The sequence below is a fragment of the Salvelinus namaycush genome, chromosome 37 (assembly GCF_016432855.1).
Source record: "Salvelinus namaycush isolate Seneca chromosome 37, SaNama_1.0, whole genome shotgun sequence".
In the NCBI taxonomy this organism is placed as follows: domain Eukaryota; kingdom Metazoa; phylum Chordata; class Actinopteri; order Salmoniformes; family Salmonidae; genus Salvelinus; species Salvelinus namaycush.
The window spans coordinates 13,533,954-13,550,642 of record NC_052343.1 but is presented as its reverse complement, the minus strand read 5'-3'; the positions used below and the strand labels follow the sequence as shown (position 1 = coordinate 13,550,642).

The window sequence follows — 16,689 nt, the reverse complement described above, 5'->3', positions numbered from 1 at the left end:
TTACAATGCTTGTCTTTCATGATTTGGTCAGTTATGCATGGATGTGTAGGTTCAGAATTTGTTGTTGGCATGTCATGCCAAAGTTTTCTAATCTTGCCAATGAAAAAACAATTTAAGTAGTTGGCAATATCGGTGGGTTTGTGATGAATGAGCAATCTGATTCAATGAAGGATGGAGCCGAGTTCGCCCAAAATGTAATGTAAAGTTATCAAAACCTTTTTACGAGTTCGCCCAAAATGTAATGTAAAGTGATCCAAACCTTTTTACTATCATTCATCTTTGTTTCATAGTAACTGTTTTTCCAGAAAATATTTCTGTCCTGGTAAGAGAGAATGAAATTGGCTACACACTGTATTACATACCTGAGGGTGTGGTGTGTGTCTACGCGTATGGTAGGGAGAGCTTATGAAAGTGTGTGTGTGTTTGCTCATACTTTATTTGGATAGTCCAGATTGTCCATCTGTAGATGCTCTGTAGATCTGTTCATAAGCAAATGCTTGCTACGGTTACAGTTAGGGATGGTTCAGAATAAGGGTTAGGGTAAGAGTTAAAGTTAGGGTTAAGTTTAGGGTTAGGATAAGGGTTAATGTTAGGGTTAGTAGATAGTCTGTCGAGCATCTACAGATGGACTATCCAAATAAAGTGTTACCTTGTGTTCTTCCGGTCTTTCCGTAGCTGTCTGTGGTAGAGTTTATGACAGCAACTGTGTGTATGATAAGGATCTCATGGGTAAGGGTGTAAATATAGGGGTCCTATGTGTACTTCATTGCCTCATACCATGAGATGGGTACTGCTGCTTCCTGCCCAGGCCCCAGAGGCACACGGCTCTGGAGGTAGTGCAGCTGCCCAAAGTACTTCCTCAAAATGCTGCAGCCCTCAAAGTCCCGCGTCACATTCACCGCACCCTGCCACAAACACTTACTTATTATATGATAGAAAGACAGTGCAGTATGTGACCAACATAACAAATAAAATCACAACATATGACATTTGCATAGAACAACTCGCTCAGTCCCAGTTCATACCTGTCTCAGTGTCTCCAGCTTCTTCAGCTGTTCATTATAGCTGTCTGGATTCTCCCCATAGTTCTTCAGGATGAACTGAAAGGACACAGGGAAAGCAGATAAGAGGGGCCATTGGGAGCACAGCAAATAACCTTTATTTAACCAATAAGGTCTATTCATTCAATCAGAAATAGATTTACAGTACCAGTCAAAAGTTTGGACACAACTACTCATTCAAGGGTTTTTCTTTATTTTTACTATTTTCTACATTGTAGAATAATAATGAAGACATCAAAGGTATGAAATAACACATGGAATCATGTAGTAACCAACCAAAAAAAGTGTTTAACAAATCAAAATATATTTGAGATTTTTCAAAGTAGCCACCCTTTGCCTTGATGACAGCTTTGCACACTTGGCATTCTCTCAACCAGCTTCATGAGGTAGTCACCTGGAACGCTTTTCTAACAGTCTTGAAGGAGTTCCCACATATGCTGAGCACTTGTTGGCTGCTTGTCCTTCACTCTGCGGTCGAACTCATCCCAAACCATCTCAATTGGGTTGAGGTCGGGTGATTGGAGGCCAGGTCATCTGATGCAGCACTTCATCACTTTCCTTGGTCAAATAGCCCTTACACAGCCTGGAGGTGTGTTTTGGTTCATTGCCCTGTTGAAAAACACTAAGCGCAAACCAGATGAGACGGTGTATCGCTGCAGAATGCTGTGGTAGCCATGCTGGTTAAGTGTGCCTTTGCATTCTAAATAAATCACTGAGTGTCACCAGCAAAGCACCTCAACACCACCTCCTCCATGCTTCACGGTGGGAGCCACACATGCGGAGATCATCCTTTCAAGAAGAAGTTTGTTGTGCTTCTTATAGGCCTACATTTTCCTCTAATCAACTCTCTAGGCCTACTCTGCGTCTCACAAATACTGTGGTTGGAACCAAAAATATCAAATTTGGACTCATCAGACCAAAGGACAGATTTCCACCGGTATAATGTCCATTGCTCGTGTTTCTTGGCCCAAGCCAGTCTCTTCTACTTATTGGTGTCCTTTAATAGTGGTTTCTTTGTGGCAATTTGACCACGAAGGCCTGATTTCATACAGTCTCCTCTGAACAGTTGATGTTTACATAAGTATTCAGACCCTTTACAGTACTTTGTTGAAGCACCTTTGGCAGTGATTACAGACTCGAGTCTTCTTGTCTGCACTGGCTGGGCCCTTCAAGGACATTCAGAAACTTGTCCCGAAGCCACTCCTGTGTTGTCTTGGCTGTATGCTTAGGGTCGTTGTCCTGTTGGAAGGTTAACCTTCGCCCCAGTCTGAGGTCCTGAGCGCTCTGGAGCAGGTTTTCATCAAGGATCTCTCTGTACTTTGCTCCGTTCATCTTTCCCTCGATCCTGACTAGTCTCCCTGTCCCTGCCGCTGAAAAACATCCCCACAGCACAATGCTGCCACCACCATGCTTCACCGTAGGGATGGTGACAGGTTTCCTCCAAAAGTGACACTTGGCATTCAGGCCAAAGTGTTCAATATTGGTTTCATCAGACCAGAGAATCTTGTTTCTCATGGTCTGAGAGTCCTTTAGGTGCCTTTTGGCAAACTCCAAGCGGGCTGCCATGTGCCTTTAAATGAGGAGTGGCTTCCGTCTTGCCACTCTACCATAAAGGCCTGATTACAACTGTAGTAATCCAATCCTTACTGGGTGTGCAGGCTTCTGTTCCAGCCCAGCACTAACACACCTGATTTAACTTACCAAACCTAATGAGTTGATAATAACGTGTATTATTGCTGGGCTGGAATAGAAGCAAGCTCACCATGTAGATCAGAGAGTGGAGCAAGGTTGGTCACCTCTGGTATGGACTTTTTTGTACACCTCTAATGATGCTTTAGTAATAGTCTAATTAGTAAGATATTACTAACCTTTACAAACAAGTTAGATTGTTTGTTCTTTTGAAATTATATTCTGAATCATTCCATGTTGATTCATTGAAGTGAAGTGTTTAAACTTGTTTTAATTGTTAACTTAAAAACATCATTCAAGATGAACTACAGTAGTGCCAATGTTCATTCATCACAGATCACAATTCTGCAATAAAGGTGTGAACGGGATCCGTCTCTAATTTGTCTGTGTTTCTGTGTTGCTTTCTTAAATGAACATGAACTTTTTGTCCAGTTGTGAGCTCTCGAATTTAAAGTGATACCAGTAGATAATGTATATGAGGCTAACCATGAGCCAGATTTTTTACATGATTTTTCTGACCTGAAATTGTTTAGTGCAAATCCAACCGTTATATTCTAGGTACAGTACTGTACATGAAAATAAGGAGCAATTTGTAGGCTAATAAAAATGTAAAAAAGGAAAATAATGTGGGGTGGGGAGTGTTGTACTTCTACCTTGTTTATTTGCTGAAAATAATTTTAGAATAAAGACTAAATCAGATGGTCAATTGCAGAAATGTTGGTGTTGATGGTGGGTAAAGAGAAATTTGCACAACAAAATGTACAAGTCAAAGCCCCAATTCCTTTATCCAAAGTACCCATTCATGTACATGTACGCTTATGTATTTTACAGGAAGTGAGCTATAATCATCAATTTCATGACACAAGTATAATGAAAGTGCCATAAACTATAATATATGAGAATCACGTTAAGATACCATAATCCAATTGGAAGCATATTACATGGAAAAGTCATGCTTAGTGAATCATTTACAAACTTATAATGCGTGTTCCTGGTGTTTTCTATCCTTTAGTGGGAACATTTCACAATTTAATTTACTCAACACATTCACAAATGGTGGCTTTGATCACAGTTTCGAGGTTTAAGAGCACACGCTCATTGTTGTGTAAATCTCTCTTCACCCACCATTAACACCAACAATCTCTGCAATCCTCCTACATGCCATTTACCTTATGATTTTGTCTCTGTATTCTAGCATAGCAAAATCATATAGAATTGGAAAACCAGACGCAGCGATGATTGGTTTAAAGTCCAACTTTTTTGGTTGCGCTTGCTCGGAACTAATGACAGGCGGAACTACGTTTCATGAATGAAAGATTATCAAGCAAATATCTGCTCCTCACTTGATTGGTTAGCGGCAGCGTGCAATTTGCATAAAGTAGAGCAGGCCTGAACTTTTTATTTCGCTCCGCTAGCAGGGTTCGCACCGCTCACCTTCTCACAATCCCCTGCGCATGTGTTCCAGTTGAAAATTAATGGGGGCGTAACTTTTAGAAGTGGTGTAAACCCTACGATAGCAGTACCTGGCCTGCTTCTCGCTAATGTCAAACGTAGGAAAGTGCCCAGCTGGGCGTATTTTCTTCACCTCACACAGTAAGTCAACAAAGACCTTTTTGTATCCATTCAAATTATTGTGACGGTATGCGAATACTTCGTTTGAATGGTTTTGTGCGTCGAAATAGGAACTGTATTTTTTTAAATGTAGCTATATGCAGAAAAGCCAACAGACAAGGTCTAGGTAGGCATATCAGTGGAGGCTGGTGGGAGGAGGTATAGGAGGACGAGCTCATTGTAATGTCTGGAATGGTATGACTGGAACAGTATCAGACATATGAAACCTTTTGTTTGACTCTGTTCCAAAAATTCCATTCCAGCCATTTACAATGAGCCCGTCCTCCTATAGCTCCTCCCACCATCCTCCTCTGGCCTATCTCTGTTAATGTTGTGCCAATACGAAAAAGCAACACATCGTCTCCAACCTGGCATTTCCTAATTTGTTGATAAATATAAGTAATCTAAAAACAATAATGAAATGCCATGATAATAACAAAGTTATGTTAAAGTGTACAAACAGAGTTGTGATCCCCCCTGAACGGTTATGTCTGTGACCGTGTACATTGGCCTGGACAATTACCATAACCTCAAATTCCAAGATAGCCACAGTCCTACTAAAATGTCAATGATCTAAAAATGCTTATTGTTCTAACTTAGACCCTATTTTACATGATCTGAGGTTTTGATGTTGTGCCCACCATCGGTTGAGACACAACATGCTCTTGAATACAGGGTGGGTGTCATGTTTGGCTGATAACTGGATTCAAATGTTAGTACAATTTTTACTTTCAAATGGTACCACAAAGATGGTTGGAGGTCCACATATCAAATAATGTTGACTTGAATGGGAATCTGTTGTCTTAAATAATACTGTCAATCCTCCAATGGAAACCAATTGAAATCAAATTTTGTTTGTCACATGCGCCAAACACAACAGTGAAATGCTTACTTACAAGATCTTAACCAACAATGCAGTTAAGAAAAAAAGAAATAAAAGTAACAAATAAAGAGCAGCAGTAAAATAACAATAGCGAGGCTATATACAGGAGGTACCTGTGCGGGGTAATTGAGGCCGAGCAGTTGCCATACCAGGCAGTGATGCAACCAGTCAGGATGCTCTCGATAGTGCAGCTGTAGAACCTTTTGAGGATCTGAGTACCCATGCCAAATCTTTTCAGTCTCCTGAGGGGGAATAGGTTTTGTCGTGCCCTCTTCACGGCTGTCTTGGTGTGCTTGGACCATGTAGGTTTGTTGGTAATGTGGACACCAAGTTACTTGAAACTCTCAACCTGCTCCACTACAGCCCCGTCGATGAGAATGGGGGTGTGCTCAGTCCTCCTTTTCTTGTAGTCCACAATTATCTCCTTTGTCTTGATCACGTTGAGGGAGAGGTTGTTGTCCTGGCACCACATGGCCAGGTCTCTGACCTCCTCCCTATAGGCTGTCTCATCATGGTCAGTGATCAGGCCTACCACTGTTGTGTCATCGGCAAACTTAATGATGGTGTTGGAGTCGTGCCTGGCCATGCAGTCATGAGTGAACAGGGAGTACAGGAGGGGACTGAGCACACACCCCCATGGTGAGGATCAGCGTGGCGGATGGGGGTGGCCCGTCAGGAAGTCCAGGATCCAGTTGCAGAGGGAGGTGTTTAGTCCCAGGGTCCTTAGCTTAGTGATGAGCTTTGAGGGCACTATGGTGTTGAACGCTGAGCTGTAGTTAATGAACAGAATTCTCACATAGATGTTCCTTTTGTCCAGGTGTGAAAGGGCAGTGTGGAGTGCATCATCTGTGGATCTGTTGAGGTGGTATGCAAATTGGAGTGGGTCTAGGGTTTCTGGGATAATGGTGTTGATGTGAGCCATGACCAGCCTTTCAAAGGACTTTGTGGCTACAGACGTGAGTGCTACGGGTCGGTAGTCATTTAGGCAGGTTGCCTTAGTGTTCTTGGGCACAGGGACTATGGTGGTCTGCTTGAAACATGTTTGTATTACAGACTCAGACAGGGAGAGGTTGAAAATGTCAGTAAAGACACTTGCCAGTTGGACAGCGCATGCTCTGAGTACACCTCCTGGTAATTTGTCTGGTCCTGCGGCCTTGTGCATGTTGACTTCGGCTACAGAGAGCGTGATCACACAGTCATCCGGGAACAGCTGATGCTCTCGTGCATGCTTCAGTGTCACTTGCCTCAAAGCGAGCTTAGAAGTAATGTAGCTCGTCTGGTAGGCTCGTGCCCTGGGCAGCTCACGGCTGTGCTTCCCTTTGTAGTCTGTAATAGTTTGCAAGCCCGGCCACATCCGAAGAGGGTCGGGCCGGTTTAGTACGATTCAATCTTAGTCCTTTATTGACGCTTTGCCTGTTTGATGGTTCGTCGGAGGACATAACGGGATTTCTTATAAGCTTCCGGGTTCGAGTCCCGCTCCTTGAAAGAAGGCAGCTCTAGCCTTTAGCTCAGTGCGAATTTTGTCTGTAATCCATGGCTTCCGGTTGGGGGTATGTACGTACGGTCACTGTGGGGATGACGTCATTAGTGCATTTATTGATGAAGCCAGTGACTGATGTGGTATACTCCTCAATGCCATCGGAGGAATCCCGGAACATATTCCAGTCTGTACTAGCAAAACAGTCCTGTAGCTTAGCATCTGCTTCATCTGACCACTTTCTTATTGACCGAGTCACTGGTCCTTCCTGCTTTAGAGAAGAAAAGATAATAAAGTATAGATAATAGAAAAGACATGACCATTTAAGTTGAGATTCAATGGTGGGTGGACCAGCGGCCATCTTTGTGGTAGTAATTAGAAGTTAAAATGTTTATTCAATTTCAATGGTGTACCCACTGTACCAGATCAATTGCAGTGGTCTGAGGGATAGGTCCATTCTATGAAATGTATTTCTATGATTCAAATGACACCCACCCTGCACTTAAGAGCATGTATGCTGTGTCTCAACTGATGGCGGGCACAACACAAAAACCTCAGATGATGTAAAGTAGGGTCTAAGCTAGAGGTCGACCGATTATGATTTTTCAACGCCGATACCGATTATTGGAGGACAAAAAAAGCCGATACTGATTAATTAAAAAAAATATATATATACAGTGGGGCAAAAAAGTATTTAGTCAGCCACCAATTGTGCAAGTTCTCCCACTTAAAAAGATGAGAGAGGCCTGTAATTTGCATCATAGGTACACTTCAACTATGACAGACAAAATGAGAAAAAAATCCAGAAAATCACATTGTAGGATTTTTAATGAATTTATTTGCAAATTATGGTGGAAAATAAGTATTTGGTCAATAACAAAAGTTTCTCAATACTTTGTTATATACCCTTTGTTGGCAATGACAGAGGTCAAATGTTTTCTGTAAGTCTTCACAAGATTTTCACACACTGTTGCTGGTATTTTGGCCCATTCCTCCATGCAGATCTCCTCTAGAGCAGTGATGTTTTGGGGCTGTTGCTGGGCAACTACATCTATTTTTGTTAAAAAATACATGTTTAATAATCAATGATGTGTAGTTCTGGAAGGATGTCTTAGTTGATAAATTTTTTGATTTTGTCAGACGGATTATTGTACAGTTATTCAAATCTGGTAAGTGGTGGACAAAATTTGAATAGTACTGACATGACTACATGACCAAATGTATGTGGAAACCTGCTCGTCGAACATCTCATTCCAAAATCAAGGGCATTAATATTGAGTTGGTCCCCCCTTTGCTGCTATAACAGCCTCCACATTTGGGAAGGCTTTCCACTAGATGTTGTAACAATGCTGCGGGGACTTGCTTACATTCAGCCACAAGAGCATTAGTGTGCTGACGTTCCTTACAGAGGCAGTTTGGAACTCGGTAGTGAGTGATGCAACCGAGGACAGGCGATTTTTGCGCGCTTCAGCACTCGGCGGTCCCGTTGTGAGCTTGTGTGGCCTACCACTTCGCGGCTGAGCCGTTGTTGCTCCTGGACATTTTCATAACTTCATAACAGCAATTACAGTTGACCAGGGCAGCTCTAGCAGGGCAGACATTTGACGAAATGACTTGTTGGAAAGGGGGCATCCTATGACGTTGCAACGTTGAAAGTCACTGAGTTCTTCAGTAATGCCATTCTTTTTCCAATGTTTGTCTATGGAGATTGCATGGCTGTGTGCTCAATTTTATACACCTGTCAGCAACAGGTGTGGCTGAAATAGTCAAATCCATTAATTTGAAGGGGTGTCCACATACTTTTGTGCGTGTGAGTGTGTATATATTGCTGACAGGTGTATAAAATCGAGCACACAGCTCACTAATTTATATATATATATATATATATATATATACACACACACACACACACACAGTGCATTCTGAACATATTCAGACCCCTTAACTTTTTCCACATTTTGTTACGTTACAACCTTATTCTAAAATGGATTAAATAAAACACTCAATCTACACACAATACCCCATAATGACAAAGCAAAAACAGGTTTAGAATTTTTTGCTAATTTATCCAAATAAAAACAGAAATACTTTATTTACATAAGTATTCAAACTCTTTGCTATGAGGCTTGAAATTGAGCTCAGGTGCATCCTGTTTCCATTGATCATCCTCGATATGTTTCTACAACTTGATTGGAGTCCACGTGTTAATTTCAATTAATTGGACATGATTTGGAAAGGCATACACCTGTCTATATAAAGGTCCCAAAGTTGACAGTGCATGTTAGAGCAAAAACCAAGCAATGAGGTCGAAGGAATTGTCTGTAGAGCCCGGAGACAAGATTGTGTCGAGTCGGAGATCTGGGGAAGGGTACCAACACATTTCTGCAGCATTGAAGGTCCCCAAGTACACAGTTGTTTCCTTCATTCTTAAATGGAAGAAGTTTGGAACCACCAAGACTCTTCCTAAAGCTGTCCACCAAGCCAAACTGAGCAATCGGGGGAGAAGGGCCTTGGTCAGGGAGGTAACCAAGAACCCAATGGTCACTCTGACAGAGCTCCAGAGTTCCTCTGTGGAGATGGGAGAACCTTCCAGAGGACAACCATCTCTGCAGCCAGACGGAAGCCACTCCTCAGTAAGAGGCACATGACAGCCCGCTTGAAGTTTGCCAAAAGGCACCTAAAGGACTCTCAGACCATGAGAAACAAGATTCTCTGGTCTGATGAAACCAAGATTGAACACTTTGGCCTGAATGCCAAGAGTCACTTCTGGAGGAAACCTGGCACCATCCCTACGGTGAAGCATGGTGGTGGCAGAATCATGCTGTGGGGATGTTTTTCAGCGGCAGGGACAGGGAGACTAGTCAGGATCGAGGGAAAGATGAACGGAGCAAAGTACACAGATCCTTGATGAAAACCTGCTCCAGAGCGCTCAGGACCTCAGACTGGGGCGAAGGTTCACCTTCCAACAGGACAACGACCCTAAGCACACAGCCAAGACAACGCAGGAGTAGCTTTGAAATGTCCTTGACTGGCCCAGCCAGAGCCCGGACAAGGGGAACAACTACTTCAAGGTCTCAGAGCGAGTGACGTCACCGATTGAAACGCTATTAGCGCGCACCCCGCTGACTAGCTAGCCATTTCACATCGGTTACACTAGTCTAAACAATGGAACTCTATTATTCTCTCTTCATTCCTCTCTGGGCTGTCTTTCTCCTTCTTTCTATTACTTTTCCATGGACTGTTATGCTTCATTTTCTTTCCAGATAAAATCTGTTGCTGCTATAATAAAAATCGTAACCGTCATTGAATGTCATTGACAAAGGTTGCTAGAAAATTGATCTGGGACTAAGGCAGCAAAAAAGAAGAACCAGAGAGGGCAAAAGTCCTCTAGTAATATCTGGAGCATGAGGCGGAGGAAGAAGAAAGGAGATTGGATAGTAAGGCATAAGACGTCATTGTGGTGGGTGTGTTACTTTGCAATATTTCTCAATAAATATTGTGAGGGAGAATTTCCTCAGACATATGTTATGATGACTAGGGCAGAGTTTTCCCTGGCCGGATCAGATGACCAGAAAAAACTCCTGGCTCTATGACCCTTCACCTAACGTTACTCTGCTGTTCTCTAATTTTAACTCATTCCAGCACTAATTTCTGAATGTCTTGGCTATTTTTCACCATGTCCCCCCCTTAATGACAACTGACAGGGGTGTGAACATACAGGATTCCAACCTGCCAGACTTGTCTCTATATCAAAGCAAACTGGTTCAGGGTGAATGTGACAATGACATCATTATTTTAAAGACTATTTATTTGTTGTGACTGGGGTATCTGACACAGTAACTACATGTTGACATAAATAGCTAACTAATTATCAACTTAGCTAGCTAACTGTAAACAAAGGCGATTGTCATGGCTGACACAGCTAACCCAATACTAGCTAGCTAACTACCTTTACTTGATGCGTCAGGCTAATAACAGTCTAGATGTGCTCGATACTTATGATTATTTTACGTAATCCTTGTCTGCTTGACTTCCGATCTCAACCGCCCGACAGTGCCCGGTTGTCCCACTCCCTCACCCATCTCACCTGCCTCACCGACGGGCTGAACTCGAACTCCCCTGCCTCTTTCAGATCCAGCCAGATCATTGGCATACGGGGGACCGCCTCCATCGCGGCCAGCGACTGAACCGAGCCTGAGTTAAAGTGACTTCTATTTAAATATCACTTCAGCAGTTTTGAATTCAGTGGATTTCTAACTATATTGTTTCTTATAATACCCAAACAACTGTGTCATGTCTCCATTTACACTTCAACAGGAAACGATGGATGCTAAGGGACGTCACGCCAGAAGGAATGTTCCAGTGCGCAAATGTTTATGGGAAATGTAGTTCACTATATTAGATCAGACTAGTTGTTTCACCAGAGGCTTGAATTTGAAACATCTAGCTATATTCAGTATCTTTGGTTAGGCAATAACTACATGACATACTAGTATATCTTATGTAAAGTGATACTAATGTCTCTTATCATCATGTTTGAGCGTGGGAACATTTGTGGAACATTTTTGCTGCACACTACATACTATTACCACGTCCGGTGTGCCTGGCCGCCATATTTGATTCTGCAAAAACTATAAATATTATGATGTTTGTTTAGCTGTCTAGAAGTTACGAAAGTGTAATAAACACACATTCGGCGGCAGAAATTAGAAGAGTTGCACTTTTAGCGAACGACTAGCTAAGGTAAGCAACACTTGAAACCCTAATCCATAGTTAGCTGTAGCTAAATATCAACAAACCGTGTAAAAAAAAAAAAAAGCTCTGCAAACTTAGCTAGCTATCTAACGTTAAGCTAACGAACTAGCTACTTGTAAAACTAAGTCATTGACATAGCTAGCTAGATAAACAGCTAACAATCTTGCAATGTAGCTAAATACCCAAAACGCAAACGCGAAATACTATTACGATGTTATTGATTATGTGTCGGGGATATGCTTTTTTTGAAGTCTTGTGAAAATCAAAGCCATCTTCAGTTCTGAATGCTAGTAACTAGCTAGCAATAATAGTGCGGATGTGGAAGTAGCCAGATTTGGTGCCCACTTTGCCATCCGTAGTTTCATATTCGACTTCCACCGGAACATACCACCAACCAAGTATCAAAGCTTATATTGTTGATTGTTACATTATTATATGTATCACTAGCTAACGAGAAAAGTTCAAGCCCAGCTAGTTGAACTGTGCGATAATTCAGTCAGTGTTTCTTCAGCTAGCCTGTGACTTGACACTGTATTTTAGCAAAATAAATCATTTCACTTTTGTCAAGTTGGTTCTTATTGCTGCCACAATTTCACATGGGTTCTGACTACGATTGCTTCAAATGTACACAAACGGAATATTTCCTAGTACTGCAATTTTTCCTTCAATACAACCATCAATAAAACACATTGATGCAACATGTTTCGCAGAGCAAAAACAATTCTATTTTGGCAGCAAAAACCTTTCTCTAGAGACTTTTTAGCAGTGCCTGGCTTATATTCACTCAAGGGGTTTGTCTTATTGTTTTGACACTCTTACGCAAAAGCACTCTTTCTGTCTCCCAGTAGATGTCACTGGTGGACCTGGGGAAGCGGCTGCTGGAGGCTGCACGGGCAGGGCTGGATGATGATGTCAGGACCCTCATGGTCAATGGAGCTCCCTTCACCACTGATTGGGTAAGGGTCTCACTGTAGGGATACTCACATCTACACAATTTATGATTTTACACCGCATGTAGCCTAACACAGAGATATTGTTCCTCAGATCTCTTGCGGTACATCACAAATCTACCTATGTTGCAGTGCTGGCTTCTTTCACACAATCCAGACACAGTGTTGTAAGGACTGGGTCCTCATAAACCAAATCGTGTATTCTAGCTGGGGACTTCCCCGCTCCATCTAGCTGCTCAGTACGGACACCACTCCACGGCTGAGGTGCTTCTCCGAGCAGGCGTTAGCAGGGATGCCCGGACCAAAGTGGACAGGACCCCACTCCACATGGCGGCCACGGAGGGCCACTCCAATATAGTGGAGCTGCTAGTCAGTGTAAGGGCAGTAAGGACAGTATTCAGCTGTTTATAAGAAAAACATAACAGTTCTAAATTCATTAAAGTGACTGACAAACAAATTTTATTTTTTAAATGTTGAATGTTCACCACTCACATTTTGGAATCTAGGCTACCCGTCTCATCTTCCTATCTCTTTCCCACTACTGGGGGGGGCGCGTGCTGTGCTCCCTAGCAGAGCGGAGCGGACATCAACGCTAAGGACATGCTGAAGATGACAGCCCTGCATTGGGCGGCCCAGCACGGTCACAGAGAGGTGGCAGAGCTGCTGCTCAAATATGGAGCAGACGTCCACTCCCTCAGCAAGTTTGACAAGACGCCCTTTGACATCGCCATGGACACCAGCAACACTGAGCTCATGATACTGTTACAGGTGAAGGGATTGTTTTTATATGGCTCTGATGTTCATTTGTTTTCACAAAAATGCCCTTATGTCTAAGACATGCAAGTATGTGCCCTTATCACTGGTTTATGTAACACGTGTTGAGGCCCTGAAGGTTAAACTGTTGCCCAGTATGTGGGAGGAACTGTATCTGTGTTCTTTTGTTAGATAACATCTTCAAGGTGTGTTTTGTGTATGTACACAGGATGGCATGCAGAACCAAGTGAACATGAACCCAGAGCCCCAGTTCATCATCTCCTCTGCTGGGGTCGTGAACCTCTCTGACCTCGTCAACACCACCGCCAAGTCAGGTATGGGCAACTGGAGCACAGGTTACAGTAAGTTAGGTACAAATTAACTAGAGGTATATCAAATATAACTCACTGACATTTATCATTTATATAAATGGGGAACCTTATTTACCACCTGACCTCACCCAAGACACTTCTAAATGGGATGACTTGATTGAGGTTTTTCATTGTCTTATTATTCCAGGAGAATCTGTCTCTACCACCTCAGTCCTGGCAACACTGGCAGCCCTGGCAGAAGCCTCAGGTCCCATGGGTAAAAATGCAGGTAAGTGATGTCTATGCATAACCATGAGGATAACACTACAAATTACTCTGAGCTACTCATGTTACAATTAATAGTACTTTGATCTATATCATATTCTATAAAATGATAATTCTCTGTGCGTTAGGGCTAACTCAGATCTGTATTATAGTTCTTAGACTGCAATAGTAAGTAACTCTATCTTTCCCACAGGCAAATCTGAGGATGCAATCGCTGCAGATTCTGTGGACTCGGCCATTCAGCATGTAGTGGGCGATGGAGGTCAGAGGGTCATCACCATAGTGACGGACCAACACGGAAACCTGCAGCCAGCGGGACTTGGGCAGCAGTTCTTTGTCACTATGCAGGGGCAGCAAAGTAAGTAGGAAACCATCTATTTATACACTCAGTGGCCAGTTTATTAGGCATACCACCCGTTCACGAAAATGGTTCGCTCCTACAAACAGTAAGTCAGGTCGCTGTAACTTGCTATGAAAAGCAGGTAGACAGGCATCGGGGCAAGCAGTTACTGTTAGAATGGGGGGGGCATTCAGTTACTGTTAGATTGACTGTTAGAATGGGCAAAACGAGTGACCTATGCTACTTTGAGCATGGTATGATTGTCGGTGCCAGGCTCACCAGTTCCAGTATTTCAGAAATGGCTTTTCCTGGGCTTTTCACGCATGACAGTATCTAGGGTTTACAGAGAATAGTGCAACAAACAAAAAACATCCAGTTAGCTGCAGTCCTGTGGGAAAAAACTTGTTGATGAGAGAGGTCGAAGGAAAATGGCAAGAATCGTGCAAGCTAACAGGCAGGCCTCAAACAGGCGCAGAACGGTTTCTCGGAATGCACAACTTGTCAATCCTTGTCTCGGATGGGCTATTGCAGCAGACGACCACACCGGGTTCCACTCCTATCAGCTTAAAAACAAGAAAAAGCTTATTGATAGGTCCCTTGATACCAATTGAGCAACATTTGAACGCCACAACTTGTAGAATCCATGCCCTGAAGAATTCAGACTGTTCTGGAGGCAAAGGGGTGTCGACCCGGTACTAGATAGGTGTACCTAATAAACTGGCCACTGAGTGTATGTTTATTTAGTTTACATTGTGCTCATGTCAGCCTTTTTCAAGACATTACAATGAATGCATTCATGAGTTTGTTTTGTTTCTGTAGTGGTGGCAGTCCCGGCTGGTCAGATCACAGAGGAGGTGGTGGAACAGGAGCCTTACCCCTCTCCTGCACGCAAGAGGAGAATAGAGCCTGCAGCCATCCTAACCAGACCCAAAGACAAGGTCAGCAAAGGTCCCCATATTTGTGGCTTGGCATAATATTCTGAAATAGTTTCTCTCCTCTTACTGTGTGTCCATTGTTCTCAGAAAGCGAAGTCAGGGGACAGCAGTCGGGAGCAGCTCCAGAAGCAGCTGCAGGAGGCCAATCGGAAGGCCCAGGAGTACCGCACACAGCTCCTACAGAAGGAGCAGGAGGCTGAGCAGTACCGCCTCCGACTAGAGGAGGCCATAGAGCAACAACAGAGCAACAATACCAGTAGCATTGCTGGTTCTACCAGCACAGGTGTCCAGGAGGTAGACGAGGAGGTGGTCCAAATGGAAAAACAACGCGAGACAGAGGAGATAGTTGTAGAGGAGGACAAAGTGGAAGGGGAGGAGGACGTCCCATTTCCGGAAGACACCATTCTGGTTAAAGTGGAGGAGGAGCTGGATTCAGGGGAGGGAGAACAGATAACAGTGGATGATACCGAGGAAACGGAGAAGGCTTCAACTAAGGTCACAACGACCCCCAAACGGGGGAGAGGGAGGGGACGAGGACGTGGAAGGAGGCGGTAGTCAAGCGTCCCTCTGTTCTCTTGGTTTTCTCTCATGATATGTCTTGTTTTATGCTTTTATATTAATATTAACGGTTATTACTTGTTTGTTGTTTTAGAACGATAACGTTGTACTTGTATTTGTAACTAGGTTTTGAGAGAATTTTATTTACTTGCAATACTTTTGATGAAGAAGCCATTGGCGAGCACTTGTAAGCTAACGCTGAGCCCTGCGGGAGGAGTTAAGGATGCAGATGGCTCCACAGTGTACAAACATTTCTGTGAATTTAGAGAAAGTAAGAAAAAGGTATGTTTGCATAGGAGTGTAAATACTGCAATGTGGGTTTGATTGCACTGTGCATTCATTCTCCTAAGAATAAGGTTTGCAACGCATTCTAAATAGGATATTCAATCCACAGCATTTCCTGTTCATGTCTTCAGCGTCATGTTTAAAATAGAATCAAGTTAGCACTATACACTTGAGCTAACTGAGAAAATGTATCTGATTCTTCAGAAAATGTTCTCCAAGGCTGGCTAAGTTCTAGTTATTTGCGTACCTGTGTGTGGGGGTGAGGTCGAGGTGTGGGATATCGGTGTTTCTTTGCTAGATGGCCAGCTTTCTTAAATCTGTCTTGAATATCCTATTCTAGTACTATTATAGCCGCAGACCACTCAGACACTAAGATACTGTAGGTTTTCATTTTTTGTTCCAAGTAGTGTTAGATTTTAATGTGTAAGTTACTGTTATTCTTAAGCTCTTATTTTTGTTCCTTTTGTAATTTTAAAGCATTACACTCTGTATAGACCAGCATCTGTCAATAGACATTGATCTGTCATCGCACTCCAGTTTAAACTAATACTCTCAGAAAAATATTGTTTACATATGCTCTCTTTATATGGCTGGTTAGTTTGACACTAAGTGTTTCTTTATGAACATTATAAAAGCACAATCAGGGGTTATCTTCCAGTTGGTTAGGAGAAACAAAATTCAAATTTTGCTACAAAATAATGTTAGTGAGAAAATATGGGAAATTGTGGAATACCCCTTTCTTAAATGTATTTTTAGAATTCAATAAATAAGCAGTTATTGTTATTCTATCCATGCA

The 16,689-nt window shown here is 42.7% G+C and overlaps 2 protein-coding genes across 7 annotated transcripts in view; one reads left to right on the top strand and one right to left on the bottom strand.

Moving 5' to 3' along the window:
• The window catches only part of LOC120031224 (tyrosine-protein phosphatase non-receptor type 23-like), a 25,372-nt gene extending 14,033 nt beyond the window's left edge, over window positions 1–11,339 (bottom strand). The window contains exons 1-3 of one of the 3 annotated variants that reach the window (XM_038976875.1): window positions 10,809–11,339; window positions 1,026–1,100; window positions 778–905 (exon numbers count right to left, since the gene is read on the bottom strand). In XM_038976875.1, the coding sequence (XP_038832803.1) occupies window positions 778–905; window positions 1,026–1,100; window positions 10,809–10,892 (287 nt within the window). In that variant the 5' untranslated portion in view covers window positions 10,893–11,339. Of the gene's footprint in view, window positions 1–777; window positions 906–1,025; window positions 1,101–10,808 lie in introns of those variants that run through there. The other 2 variants (XM_038976877.1, XM_038976876.1) reach the window with 2 other exon arrangements.
• On the top strand, window positions 10,938–16,689 carry LOC120031225 (GA-binding protein subunit beta-1-like). Of its 4 annotated transcripts, none has more exons than XM_038976879.1 (9): window positions 10,938–11,464; window positions 12,322–12,432; window positions 12,634–12,801; window positions 12,997–13,194; window positions 13,409–13,514; window positions 13,699–13,779; window positions 13,969–14,133; window positions 14,935–15,053; window positions 15,138–16,689. In XM_038976879.1, exons 2-9 carry the CDS (start codon window positions 12,325–12,327, stop codon window positions 15,603–15,605), a joined length of 1,413 nt encoding a protein of 470 aa, XP_038832807.1. In that variant the 5' UTR covers window positions 10,938–11,464; window positions 12,322–12,324; the 3' UTR covers window positions 15,606–16,689. The 4 variants fall into 4 exon arrangements, with proteins under 4 accessions (XP_038832807.1, XP_038832806.1, XP_038832808.1 ...); XM_038976878.1 differs by having other exon boundaries at window positions 10,939–11,464; window positions 12,325–12,432; XM_038976880.1 differs by having other exon boundaries at window positions 10,941–11,464; window positions 12,325–12,432; window positions 13,000–13,194.